This window comes from Lutjanus erythropterus, chromosome 8 (assembly GCF_056507025.1).
Source record: "Lutjanus erythropterus isolate fLutEry1 chromosome 8, fLutEry1.hap2, whole genome shotgun sequence".
Taxonomy (NCBI): Eukaryota; Metazoa; Chordata; class Actinopteri; order Lutjaniformes; family Lutjanidae; genus Lutjanus; species Lutjanus erythropterus.
The window spans coordinates 35,655,585-35,670,930 of record NC_139324.1 but is presented as its reverse complement, the minus strand read 5'-3'; the positions used below and the strand labels follow the sequence as shown (position 1 = coordinate 35,670,930).

At 39.5% G+C, this 15,346-nt stretch overlaps 1 protein-coding gene across 2 annotated transcripts in view; it reads right to left on the bottom strand.

The window, feature by feature from the left end:
- Positions 1–15,346, bottom strand: part of tsc22d1 (TSC22 domain family, member 1) — a 44,629-nt gene that overhangs the window by 3,576 nt on the left and 25,707 nt on the right. Inside the window, exons 1-2 of one of the 2 annotated variants that reach the window (XM_084725397.1) lie at positions 1,001–1,558; positions 557–608 (exon numbers count right to left, since the gene is read on the bottom strand). In XM_084725397.1, coding sequence (XP_084581523.1) covers positions 557–608; positions 1,001–1,131 — 183 coding nt within the window. In that variant the 5' untranslated portion in view covers positions 1,132–1,558. Of the gene's footprint in view, positions 1–556; positions 609–1,000; positions 1,559–15,346 lie in introns of those variants that run through there. The other variant, XM_084725396.1, reaches the window with a different exon arrangement.

The following is a 15,346-nucleotide window of genomic DNA, read 5'->3' as shown; positions in this document are numbered from 1 at the left end:
AATATTATTCCAACTAACCGTGAAACAAACTGCTATCTTAATATCTGTCAAAACAATTTGATTTTTTTTCACCATATCATGCAGCCCTAGTAATAATACAATAGACAGAAGATAAAGAGAAAGCGTGAGAGAGCATATTCCCAGGATGCACGTCATTAACTCTGCCCACATTTAAGTGTGGGCCAATCAGAGGCCGAGATATTTATAACCAGGCGTGTGAGCTTTCCAGTTTGCCTAGCAACAGGGCTGACAGCAGCGACAACAACAGAAGTGGAGACGACAAAGTGAAACAGAAAACAAAACTAAAAAAAAAATTATAATTTCTGGGAAATGGGATCTAAAGTCTGAGACGTGATTTTGCAATAACGTTAGGAAACAAATTTATTTAAAAAACAAACTTTAATAAGATGCTCGTGACGTTGTCTCAGGCTGGGTACGTCGGTGGGTTTGAGGCAGTTCTTTTATATTATTAGTCCTGAGTATTTCTCCTCATGTGATCCGTTGTTTTATATGGACTAAAGGCAATTATTCAACATGTAAAGAGTTGAAAACTTACCATTGCTTGTTCAATCTTGTTGTCAATGGCCACAACGCTGGCTCCTGACGAACTGCAAAAAAAAAAAAAGAAAGGAAGGAGAAATTAACAAAACATTTTCGAACAACTCTCTGCTGTGATGCACAAAGAAAAAAACGTCAATGCAGAGCAACAGGATACAGAGACACAGCCTTTCTCCCTTTTTTAGAAATGTGGGTCGTTACTGGAAGCTTCTGGAAGTTTCTATAAAATCACCGCCCTGGGTTTCACTGGGTAACAATTCCTCATCGTGTCCCCTCTCCTACAAAGCGTTTCTGGCAGTGTGGCCTCTGTGAGTTTAATGACACCAGCATCCACCGAGCGAGCAGCTCCATCACACAGCGGTGACATTACTGCTGCAGGTGATGGAGCTGAGCCGTGAACACAACACGACATACACACTGAAACACAGCATTTAGTATTTACCTATTGTCGAGCTTGACGTGCGAGCTCTCTGCGCTCAGTAACGACGACAGAAACGAGATGGAGAAATTTCTCAGCTGGCAGACGCCTAGATCCATCGCCACGGTGTAACACGGCGAGTTCATGCTGGCCATGTTTTTTTTTCCTTTACAGTCCGCTCACAAAATCAGCCTCGTGTCCCGTCTCCACCTCCACGCGACCAGCTCCGCGAGGCACATCCACACGCGGTATTATCCTGTGTTGGGTCCGTCGAGGCTCGTGCACCGACCGCAGCGGCACAGACACAATCCAAGGTCAGCTCATCCCGTCCGTGCTGCACAAAAAAGATCTGCAGCTCCGGGAACAAGCCCCGCATAATTTATCCAGCGACACACCGAGAGGCCGGCCCCTGATTGGTCGAGAGCGAGGCTGTCTGGGTAATTTATGCAGGAACGCCCCCACCTGCGGCTCAGCTGACACGTTTTTTGCATAAAATATTCGAGGAGCAGAGAGGAGGTGGATGAAACCGGGGAAAACCGGATGGGAAGCGAAAAAGAAAGAGCCGTACTTCTGAAAAACAGGCAGAGGAAGGAAGGCAGGCAAGATTTTGGACGGTTAAATTACGGATTCGTCAGCTGCTGTTTCAATGTGTTGCCTTGAGCATCGTTAACACAAGAATTGTAACTTTATTAATGTATTTTTTTTTTTTTTTTTTTTTTTTTTTTACAATGGCAGCTAAATGTTTTTCAGCCAAAGGGACACTTAAAGTACAGGGAATCCCTCTGTTAATAAACTGGTCTCATCAGTGAAATGTGCTCAGTTATATTCTTCCCCACAGTGCTGATGAATATACGGCAGCTTCACAGATTTGGTCACAAACAACGTTTGTAAACGAAGGCTCATTGTTTTGTTTTTTTTCCAGTCAAGATGAAATGTTCTACTACAATATCACCATGTCTAGTTTTCACCCGTGGAGTTGACCTGTCCTACTTTTCTCTAACGAACCAAAATACTGCTTTACATGTACTTGATTTATTATCAAACACTGAGGATGAACAATTTTATCAAAACTGCAATATGGCCTACTGCAATTTTTGAAGGAGGCATAATATCAGTTAAAGGCAAATGTGTGTCATTACACCATTTTAAAGCAATTATCGTTGTACTTAAAAGATATCTTGGTCATATATATTCTAAAGATTTAAGAAAGCATCTTTGTTTGGTTCAGATCACTAAAAATCACATCAGTCATTTTAATGTTTTTCAATGAAAATGAGAATAATTATGTAAACTAGAGTTGCTTTTTTTTTTTTTTGCATTTTCCTTTACCTATAGTTGAAAATGATTCATCAATTAATCATTGATAACAATATACAACATGCAATTTTTTCCATCTTCTTTTTTCTCTTGTTAAGTTTCTTTATTCAACAAATGGCTCTGCCAGACAAAACTACTGATTAACTCTGGATGGATTAATACAATTTAAATCAGTTATATTCTTAACAGTGTTTAATCATTAACATCCTGAATATAAACATTTTAATTTCCTCTAAAATCACAAATCAAATCGCTGTTGCCATATCAGTCAATGTACTGCAGTTAGATTTTTTTCAGAATTGTTCAGCCTTAACTTTAACATGTAATTTTATATTTTTTGCACAATTCACCTCTATTTTAGGGTTCATAGAATGTGTCGTATTGCTCAGTATGAAATGTTTATAATACAGTCCTTTCAGCAAAATTAATATCCCTGTTTTGGAAGCAAGAAAATAATGTACAGAGGCACACTGTCCTGGTTGTTCTGACACTATTTAGGTATCCAGAAATGATGCCAGGATTCAACACTGCCCACACTGCCAATTTCATGCATCACATTTTTCAACACATTTCTGAAAATAATGAACATGATCCCCACTATATTTAGTAACATGAGCACTCTACACATCGATCAAAACACTTTGGACAACCATGAAGTGTCAGCATGTCTATACGTACAGTGCCCCCATGTGGCCAGAAGCAGCACTGCAGAACTCTGAGCAACATTAAGAAACACTAGAAAAAGCAGATCTCCAACATCTCAATTTCATTTCAAATCATAGAGTTTTTTCTCAGCAGAAAGGGTAAAAAATAGGAAAAACGGGACTGTTGGGAGATCCATAACAAGCAAATCTAGAAAAAAACCTTGTGTGCACAGAGTGAACAGAGTCCTAGTAGTGAAAATATAGTAACAAGATATATGGTACAACAAGACATATTCTTCAGTCATTTATCTTGGAGGCATGTCTAGACTGTCACTGACGTAATTAAAACTTTTCTTATGGGATTTTAACTCCCCCACGGGTCCAGAGATCATTAAACCGGTGTTTGCAAGATACCATATGACCCATTTTCCTGGTAAATTACAGGTCTGTCAAATGTTTTTCAAACGATGGAAGATCAATGAGGTCAATCTGACTCAAACAACATTACCACACAAACACACACACACCCAACAACACTATATAGAGGGGAGTATCAGGTCATAGAGACACACCTAAAACAACTCCACCACACAGAAATTCCCACCTTGCACATCCTCTAAACAAGACACACACACACACACACACACACACACACACACACACACACACACACACACACACACACACACACACACACACACACACACACACACACCTCCCTACACACTCTGAAAGGCCACTTTCAGACATTCCATGAACACCCAAAACTCCCCAAAATCACGTGTACACAATCCTGACATTCTTTACTCTGATCTCTCTCTCTCTCTCTCTCTCTCTCACACACACACACACACACACACACACACACACACACACACACACACACACACACACACACACACACACACACACACACACACACACACACACACACACACACACACACAGAATATGCAGCCCTCAGCATAAATAAACAAATACAGAAACGCTCAGGTGTGGCATGGGGCAAACATGAAGACAAAAGAAGGGAAGGTCACAGGTATGGAAAGGCTTGGAAAATACATTGCAGGTCATCTAGGAACTATGAAAAAGTACATACTAGGGATGTTAATGATTAATTGATTAATCACATTAAGAATTTTACCGATTAAAATCATGTTTTGTGTACCATTCTTCTGGAGCTCAAGGTTTTCTCAGTTTGTCTTGTTCTGCCTTGTAAGTCCAGAAATGGCAGTAATTGCGCCACATTTGGCATTTTTCAGACATTTGTTGAATAAGGACAGTCGGACATTAACAGACACTGTGTCAGGGTCTTGTTGTTTTATTAATGTTCATTTAAATGGTTTGAGCTGAGTGGAGTTAATTATTAATGATTAATTGACTGTTAAGATTTTCAACTATCTGTCAGGGAAAATGGACAAAATCTGTAACCCTGGAGTGAGTGATGTGTAGCTGTTGTAGCCTGAATGAAAGGCAGCTACCTGGGAGAAGTAGGGTGTGTTCACGCTGGAGCTACATGATACGGTGAAAAAAAAATGATGTTGCGATTATTTTGACTGAAACAATTAGTGGGAAAGATCAATTTTCATTTTTACTGAAACAAAGATATTACAATCGTTCATCTGGAGAACAGGATCTCTACAACATTATATTTTTCCTTTATCATAAAATTGCAATTTGATTCTGGTTCTGCGATTTGGATATTGCAATTGGCCATATTGTTGTTTCGATTATAATGCCATTAACTGTGCAGTCCTAGTTCACACCAGCCTTGTTTAGTCCAGATGAACTGAACCCTGGAGCATTTAACCCTTGATGTGGTCCACTTGGGTTGGTCTCGGACTGTTATTAATTGAAGTGGTTCATTTCTGATGTGAATGCCATTCACACCAATCACAGAAGCCTATGTGTCATGTCATCAGTTATCATTTTGCCTTCCTGTTTTCATGACCGGTAGACTAGAAGCATGTTTGCTACCAAAATGTGGACCACCAGGGTTCAAACCTGGACACACAACAAAGTGATAAAAGCTTGCATATCTAAACATTTAATATCTACTGTCTTCTGATGTTAATATGCACGTTCCTCAAAAGTTTGCTGATATGTGCTCCAGTCCCACACCACCGTGGACAGAGCCAATGCAGATTGTGCTCCATGAAGTACAATATCTCAGTAGGAACTGGACCATTTGTCGTCTTTTTACCCATCAACTTTATAACCGATAATCAAACATTTACACCAAATTACTTATGTGCACAATTTCTGAACCGATTTAGTTTTGCATTTGTGAACACACACTCGACTAGTTGGAGTTGAATGAATTTTCAGTCTGATTTTGAGGGGTGGAAGGGAAATAATGAGGATGTAAACACCTAATCCTGTCATTTGCCTCTGGTTGGAAGATATAATATATTCTATCTACACAAGTCTGCCCCATTTGGGGTTAGGTGCTGCATCAGGAACAAAAAAATGGCTGTAGCAAAACAGAACTGCTCAGAATCAGATACAACTTTTCTATTAAAACTGTTAAAATAACTGTTAAAAACATTAATATTTCTCCCAGGATATAATGTGGGTCCATCTTGAAAATTACTTCTTCCACTTTGTATTCAGGTAGCTGGCAAAGTGGAACCACTTGTTCCTCACCTGTTAAATTTCTGGCAGATTAATCACTTTACAGTGGTAAAGTCAGTTCCAGTCAAAGAAGTTAATTCTGATCAATGCTTTGGGGCATATAACATGCATTTAAACAGATCACCGTATTTAGCATCTACATAAACAATAATTATAATAATTATTGTCCATGATAACATAGCTAATATATCGTCCTCACATTGATTCAGTTCAGAAACTGGACTTCAGGTGTGAACCCACTGTTAAACACTTCCAATGCTGTACTGTATGCAGTAGTAAGACAAGGAGCAGATGATATCTCACAAATACCAGGAGACATACCATACAGGATACAGGAAGAGAACCTTCCAAGTGATTTAAAGTCAGTAGCCACATTTAAAATGGGGGCTTAGGCTAATTTGGGTATCACAGCACAGTCCTAGCTTATTAAGCCCCAGTACCTTGAACAGAGGATCAAACATAGCTTCTGAGTACTTGTTCTGATGCCAGAGTTCAACTCTGATCCCAGTCAAACACTTTAACAAGAAGCCAAATAAGAGGCTCTAAGCCACACTGATCTCTTCCGGTCTCTTCTTTGACTGGAAGAGGGTTCAGCCAATTATCCAGACCCAAATAGCCAGTAAAACTGCACCTCTTGAAGAATAAAGCCCTTGTCTAATGTGGTCACACACACGACAGGAGGGGCTCGGTAGGAGTTACAGTTGTATACTTGGGGGGAAAAAAAACTATTTTCTGACATTTTTATAGATGAAACGAAAAAAAAAAGGTTATTTGGAGCTCTACAAAATTGCAATATGGCCTACTGCTATTCTCAAATCCTAGGCAATATTTGTGGCAAAATGTGTCTCAAATGTGTGTCAAAATACCATAAATAAATAAATAAATTAAAATTATAAATTAAATGTTGTCATGTTGCAGAGAGGTCCTGGCCTACACATATTCTACAGACTTAAGAAAAATCTGTATCTGGAACAGATTACTACAAAAATCAAACCATAATCATTTTAATATTTTTCAGTGAAAATGTGAATAATGACAATGTAAAATTTATCATTCCCTCTAATGTCACAAATCGTATCGCAATTGCAACGTCGATCAATCCTACCAAACAATACAGACTGTTTCACTGTAATAACATCAGACTGCATCAAAGGTAGGTCAGCCAACTGATGGCCTTTCCTGCTTTGCTGTGAAACAGCAGCAGCCTAGTAACCTACTGAAGCAACGTAACAGATAAATGGCCCAAAACTGTATGCAGAACACTCGAGGTCCTTTAACAGACGTCTAATTGATGTTCTACTTTTCTCCAGTACCACTTACTAGTGTTGGCAGTTTTAACTACGTGCATACAATCTGATGGTCTGTCTTCAGTTGCCTTCAATTAGAGATGCAATGATTAATTAATTAACTGATAGTTATAATAACTGCCAAGTACTTTGACAATCAGTTAATTGGTTTAAGAAATTAATTAAGAAATAAATGTCAAAAATCTCTGATTCTAGCCTCTTAAATGTGAATATTTGCTGGCTTCTTTACTCCTCTATGACAGCAAACTTTGGGTTATGAACATCATCTTGGGCTTTGGGAACACTGATCACTATTTTATGACATTTTATACATGAAAGGACTAATCAATTAATCGAGAAAATAACTGACAACTCAATGATGAAAATAATGATTAGTTGCAGCCTTATACACAATACAAACATAAATACTGTTGCATCGTAGCCATTAAGATCTGTCACACAACACTAATAAAAAGGAGCAAGGCTTTTACTGGAAAGCAACAACACTGTGCTATTTATATGTTGTTTTAATGGTGCAGAAGACTGGGTCCCTTCATGTGAAATCATACACCAGATGGCAACAGAGCTGTTACAAAACCGCAGAAAATTGCGAGTGACAGAAAAAGAAACACGCTGTGAGTTTAATTTCTCACGGTCCACTGGAGATTAGTAAGTGTCACACATTGATACCACAAATGTGTGTCATGCGTGTCCACACTTTTCTACAGTTTACTACTACTACGCATTAACACGTCCTCTTATATTTACCACAGACACTAAATTTAATTGAACGTACAGTGTGACGCGTACACAGTAAGACAGTTTAGAGTATCTGTTTTAAGTATCCCTTCATGTTAAAGCTGCCCCTGAAGCCATGAATGACTGAATGAGAAGGACAATATAACCACGCAGCCCCTTTGTGTGCAGCTACTGTAGTGATTGGCCCGAGCAGCATTACACTGTACCGACTCCCCGGGGGTTCCCTGTCTTTATTTTACCTTTTGAGATGCTGCTCCAGCTCCCAGAACAAAAGCTTCATTGCCATCTCGTCATGGCCCTGCACTCGTACTCCCCGTACTCTCATGGAGTCGTCTGTCAGCACGATCATATACAGTCCAAAGTAAGCCAGCAGTGCGTCCCAAGCTTCTTTTGTTTAGTGTTTTTTGACACCCCCTCGGTCCTTCTTAGATTTAGTGAACAGATCTGGGTTGCGGCCTATGGATGCATTAGTGAGTGCAGCTGCAGAAGGTAATCAAAGGCAGCATGCCAGGTTATGATGACTGTGTATGTGTGTGCTCCTCATTTTTCCTCTGTCGATGTCATCCATTTGTGTTTGAATGGCTGACTAGTGAGTGAATTACTGAGGACAGACAGTAGCTGAGCGGGTGGTGACGTGGGATCATGTGATACTGGGAGTTACATAAACCATCAACACAGATTAGCATGTGGCCCAGTGATTTCCCCACTCCCACAGCCCTCTATAGCCTGAGAAGACACAGATATATAATCAACCTTTGAGCCTCAACACTTCAGCATCATTAGGTCTCTGCAGAGCCATCCGCCATCCCAAATATTATGAAGCACAGTCTTAACTGATCAACATTCAAGGTTCTCCTCATCATTGATGCCTTAGTGCCTGGTGGGAATTGCTGGGTCTCTGTAAATAACATTGTAAAGGGTACAGTCTAGACCAGGCACATTCAACTGGCAGTCCACAGTCCGGATACAGTGAATTTTTCCATTGCCGGCAAGAGGCCGCTTGCATGTGTGTGAATTGACAAACAAAACTGATATGAGCTACTTCTAGACATCTGACCTATATACTTAATCATCTGAGCCTATATAGTATTGGTCAGTGTTGTTATATTTTCAATATTAAATCGAAAATTGAATTGAAAGGCAGAATCTGAAATTCTCCCAGTAATGTTTTTTTGAGTGGCCTGCCTTACTAGTCTAAAAAAGGACAGTAATTATGCCCCATTTGACATTGTTTTGTTTGGCAAAACTATCTGTTAAATAAGGACAGGCGAGCAAGAGCAGCGTTAATTTTTTTTAATTATTCTGTTCATTTAGGTTCATTGTGCTACATGAATTAATTTCACATAACTAATGTGCTACTAGAATTGTTTAAACACAAAAAGACTAAAAGAAAGATGTGCTTTTTAAAAAAAATCTTATTAATCATTAATTTATTGTTAATGTTTTCAACTATCGTTAGGAAAATGCACAAAATTTGCAACCCTGTAATAAACTGGGGTATTTATTGTCCGATGAATGCATGCTGTGATGAAAGACTACAATGTGAAGAGGCTCTATACATCAAATCATAGCTGGTTTTCTGCCAGTTTTCCTGAGGGCTTGGAGGATTATATACAATAACATTACACTGAAAGAGTTATTTGTAGCAGTTAATTGACAAAGTACTCTCTTTGGTCCAAAAACTCCATGGTATTTTTCTAGTTGGTCCATATGCCTCTGATGTTGAATAGCCCCGGTTCAAGCTTACTCTATATGAAAAGTGCCCTGACATAACTTCTGTTATGATTTAGAATTACACTGAATTATGAGCCTTGTGTGTCTAACAACTTTAGAATAATGTCATGTTATTAGACTATAAATTAAACTACAAGAATGTAAATGCACTGAACATGCAAAATAAAGGTCTAGTTGGGATGTATGAGGACACTTTACGGTACAGACTGTCCCAGAAGTAAGGGGGGGACAGAGATTACCAGTAAGACTACATTTTTTTTGTCACATCAAAAGGTTGTCAGAATCACTGAGAGGTCAAAGTCGTCAGGCTTTTTGGTTTCCCTTCAAAACTGCAAAAGCAGCCCTGACACTTTTAACTTGTTGGTTTAGTTGGCAGTTTCAAAATGAAGCATGATTTAGTTTTCCATGCCAGCACCTCTGCGTGATAGACAAGAGACCCTGTACTTCAGGGTATTATCTTGTCATTTCTCATTGAAAGGCAGCCTTAAGATGGCTTAGTGCCTCCATGGTCAGAAAACACAACATACGCTCACAGAGCCTGCGCCGGCTTAGAGACGGCCGGTCAAGCAACAACAGGTAAGGGAGGAGCACAATGAAGGGGATTTCACTTGTCCTAACAGTCTCGATGTGCAGCAGTGAATCAGTATCACATGACTTCTGGGCAGGACTGTCAAAACTTGCCAAAAATTATGTTCGATTATTCCTTCTAATAAAAAAAAAAAAAAAGAACCAGAGGCCAAGTTAGTACCAGCCAAATGCTGGTAAAATATACAAGTAGGTGGCAGATTTGCTTCACTCATCAGCAAAAAAAAGTAATCTATTAAATGGTTGGTCAAATTAGATCATTCACTAACCATTTGGCTGTTGAAAAAACAGTTAATTTTGGTCCCTAGTTCAAATATTTTTTCATATTATATCCATAAGACAGCAAACCAAAACATAACTACTTGTACAGGTATATTTGTTTTAAAAACATTTATAAACATGTCTTTACAAGATCCAAATACCCAAACGTTACAAAAATAGCAGATAAAAAAAGTCCTGACTGTAAAACTCTGTGGTTGGTGCTGGAGTGAAAACTTTCAGACTGACATCAAATGAATGATTCATTATTGATAAGCTGTTATTCGATTGCTTATACGGCTTCTATTCAACTTTATCGAGATAAAGTTAAATGTAAGCAGTGTAAGGATCCAAAAGTTTGAAATCTGACCAAAACCAAAAAGTATTTTTAAATCACTGGGAGTTCAAATCACTCTCTCTGCAACTGAGTTCCCTGTCATCATTACCATACAGTTGCTGCTGCTGTTGTTGAATATTTTGCTTGTTCAGCTTGACCTACATTTTATTTTCAATCAATGAAAGTGACGTGTGACTGCTGTCATACAGGGCATTCAGGGCCAGGAGAGAGCTCACAAAGCTGACAGCCACAGTAGTGGTGCTTTTTCCCCCACATCTGAACATCTACTGTTTTTATTAAGAGTTCAGTTACATATTCAGGTATAATAGAATTTTGTTAACAGACCTACTTGTGAGTTGGCCATTACAAAAGCCTGCTTACAGGATTTACAAAGTTCCTACTGTATAAAATATACCTGCAGCATCAGAATATATACAGTGGACAGACATCACCACTTCGACTAGAATGAATACAGCAATGTGTGAACTGCAGCTTTTCAAAAGCAGCTGATGTTACAAACATTTGCTCATTTTTATCATAACAGTCTGTTTGATGCCAAATGTACAGCCAATTTTCAGGAAAAGCTTTTGGCTACATTGCCCAAAGTGTTTTGGGCAAGAGCCAACAGCAATGTGATTACTGTCACACTACACATCTGCTAGTAAACCTGTCCACTCAAAATGGTGGCTACATGCACCAACACAAACACATTAGTCTTTGAACAAGGCAGGACAAGACTGAGTCGAGATCAGACCAGTGTGAGCCCCACATTGCATACAATAAAATATGAAGCCATAGGGATTTTTTGAAGAGTTTTGGAACAGGAACCAATTTCTCATATTAGCAAGCTAGTTCTGCTAGTGTCATTTACAGTTAGCTTATTTTTTCTTTATGTTTCCTTTCTTAGTGCTGAAAAGTTTGACAGCAGCCTCAGTCAGCATTGCAGTGAAAAATAAACACAAACGCTTTCTTTTGGATGCTGTTCTGCAGCTGATTTTAGGCAGTCAAATGTTATTACAGATGCTTTGGCTGGCATCTTCTCCCAGACAGGAGAGCTTCGTCTCCCGTCTCCTGCACAGGGCTCAAAATTAACTTTTTTCCCTAGAGTGTCCCAGAACTGTCCTGAATTTTTTCCATTCTCAAATTGCTGCTCATAAAACATTTCCTTAAGACCAGTGCAAGATGTTCCACACGGTTACATAAATCTTAACAGTGCAATTATTATTTAGACACTTTCACACACGGCACATTAGATGACGTGCAAGAGAAGAAATGTACTGACTATGACCAATATGGTCCAGCTAAATTAGCTTGTGCAACTTTTCTTGAGAAGAAGACCAATCTCAAGCACTACAACACTACAAAAAACTAGGCCGATACAATGTAGTCTGGATTTGTGAGGCTACAAAAAAAGTACTCCACATTAGAAAAGTGCATACACATGTGCACATAATACTTTAAGAAGCTGTATGAACCAAGAGCAGGCCCATCTGATGGTGCAGGGTTTCTACTAAACAAAAGCCTACTTGATAAAAAATATGTTGATAAAATCAAACATAAGAAGGGCAAACTAACCAGATAAAAGGCTGTTAAGTACAGCAGCCAAAATGTTTATTTCCATGTTAATGTGTCCTAGCGCAGCTTTCCAAAGCTCTTTTCCTGCATTGACTAAAATAAACATCTTGTTGTAATCCTGCTTCTATCCTCTATTTTTTTTTTCATTTCAATTATGATAAGAAATGCTTTAAGTATGTCAGTTTTGTTTCTGGTGTAATTCCCATTCTTTCGAAAAATGTGTCTTACTCACAAGAACAGGAACTGCAGTCACATCTGCTGTGTTTCGGGGGAAACGCAATCTCTAAAAGTTAATAAAAGGGGCCTGGCATGTCCCAGCGATGAAAAAAGAGGCCTATTGAATTGTTGAATTGTAAAGGCTTTTGGCTGAGCTGTAGTTTGATAGTGGAAAGCACACACAGACTTTACCAGTAAGCCCTGGCAGTGGTTTCCCATAGTCACACTCTGACTATGGAGAATGACAGAGAGCTACTGCGTGCGCGAGTGAGTCAGTCAGAGAGGCAGGGAGGAATGATGAGTGGCCATTTTGGCCTCCATACGTAAGAGACACAGGTGCTATTGGAGCATTTGGGCTGACAGCAGCAAGTCCTTAGTCCTCGCTCTATTACTAAACTCACACACAGACTGGGGGAGAGGCAGTGGGAGAGAAGGAGGCAGAGCCAGAGACACAAGAGCTAGAATGGCCCAGATCCACCGCCTCAGCATTAGTACGGTCTCAAAAAGACATAGATGGAGGGCAAGCAGATGCAAAGGCAAATATATACGTTTCCACTAGGGATGCACAATAACAAATAATTGCCTGCTTCTCATGGCTAACATTTTCGTATTTTAAAAATAAATTCATACTGTAGTTCATGCACACCTGAGGACAAGGAAGTTGAAGATGTAAGCAAAAATGGATGATTTAATCTTCTACAGCTCTGATTGAACCAACTAACTGACATCACTTTTACAATAAAAACAAAAACAGCTCTGACTATTCAAATGTTTTTTTTGTGAATGTCGCAAGACAGAATCACTCAGCGCACTGCGGCTGATTTCACTGTAGAGATAATGTGCAATTTCTCTCCCGCCCATCTACCAATGAATTGGTTGAAGAGTAGGTAGAATTTCATTTAACCAAGACATTCTCTGGTTGGCTACAGGCGTCACAGGCGTCATTCTTCCAGGAATGAGACAGGACAGAAGAGGTTTCATGGAAGTGGGATGGGACAGAATGAAAATCCACTCCTGTGTCACACCCTTCTTCAGAAGATAAGGCCCTCAGTGTTGTAAATAGGTGCAGTTGTTGCGATACATTCTAAACGGAGGCTTTGACTTAGTCCCTGTTGCTATGGTTACTCATTTTAGATACAGGCTGCATTCATTTAGACAGAGTTTGACTGAAACTACTTATTAGGTGTCTATTATCAAGAATTAATGAACACCCTGCAGCCAATTATAATCGAGCATTCGCCCAGACCATGGTATAATCAAGACTAACGGTTATCTGTACTGCTTATTGCTTATTGAGTCACTTCACTGCCCACTGGCAGGAAAAGTAACCTGTTTCAGAATACATCCAAAGTGTCTCTCTCCCTCTCACACACTGACACACAAGGGCTGGGCATTTTTTGCATTTTCCAGATTATGGATGTGTGTGTGTGTGTGTGTGTGTGTGTATGCATGTGTGTGTGTGCGTGTGTGTGCGTGTGTGTGTATGTGTACACATATCCCCTATCGCTACTTTATATATTCTACAATATCAAGATATTATTTGCAAGCCATATCGCCCAGCCCTTGCACACACGCACACACCCACATGGTCACAGCACAAAATTCTGGACCCTGTACACAGGCATTCTCTATGGGCCCCTCCCTGCATCCACAGCTATTCATTCCAGTATCTTTGTGGGCCCTCCTCAGATGAGCACCCTGCAGTCCGCCTTGATCCACACACACAGAAGATCCAGGTTACGTAAGTGTGTGTGTGAGCAGCAGGTTTGAGTAATGTGGAGTGAAACCTGGCATTAAAAGGATTAGCCGCCAAAGAACACACAGCGCCCTGGGTCCAGACAACAGAGCGCAGGAATGATGCTAACTACAGCACTACAGAGGAGGAGAGAAGGCACAGCGTGGGGCTGCAGGGTGAATGCAGTGAGGCAGATCTCCTTATAGAAATACTTCTACAGAATCAACAATTGGACCTGAGTTTATGAACAGCCACAGGGATTAACTCAGACCTGTCTTGATGCAACATTATGAGCAATAATGAAAAATACAATATAATCATGTACTTTACTGTAGTTACACCTGATTGCACTTTAAGTCTAACTCCAGTAAGGATAATATGCACAATTACATGCTCCTCATTTTAAAGTGTCCGCTAAAATCTACTTCAAAATCGAACTTGTTGGGAGCTGAAATAAAAAATAAATGAACTCAAAATGTACAACCCCTATTCCAAAAAAAGCTGTAATGTTAAATAAATAAAAACAGATGCAATGATTTGCAAAACTTTTCATGTTCCAAACCAGTGTTTTTAAGCATTTCACAACTTTCCCACATCGACACTGAACATTAAAAATCTTGTCTTTGTAATCAAATAAATGCAAGTCAAAAAGTTCAAAACATTGCATTCAGTTTTTAGTTGTGTTTTACACAGTGTGCCAACTTTTTTGGAACTGGGGTAGCATAACTCCAGCTTGTGTTACATAACACCTGACCTTACAGCTTTGTCTATATATTCAAGATTGTCAGAAATGGATTCTGAAAGTCATTGAGGAGTATTGTAATAGCAACATTCAAATCAATACAAGATATGCCTGTTGCCTCAGGCTTTTCAGAGAAACATGTCTCAAGTCAGCTGGAGGTTTATTTCCAGCTTTGGCGACTTTGAAGTTTTAACTACATCATAGAAAATGCCCTCGATTTCAAGGTCGTCTCTTTCTGAGAACAATTTAGAGTTTATGTCCTCCATTTGAACTGAAGATCTCTTTTTTTCTAGTCGGTCTTATTATCTTTTAAAGGCCGGTGGGGGAGGAAAGATTACTCACAATGATGTCTGGATCATAAAGCTTTACAACACACACACACCTGCTGCACAGCCTCCACCTTACAGCTAACAGACTGATTTAAGTGTGTTTGTATTGGCTGGTGGGAGGCTGTTTTTGTCTTTACACTCCACAGAACCACAAGAACAAGTGAGTCATCTCTCTGTCATGCTGTCGATGGTCTACATTTGGACAAACCTCCCTCCAAC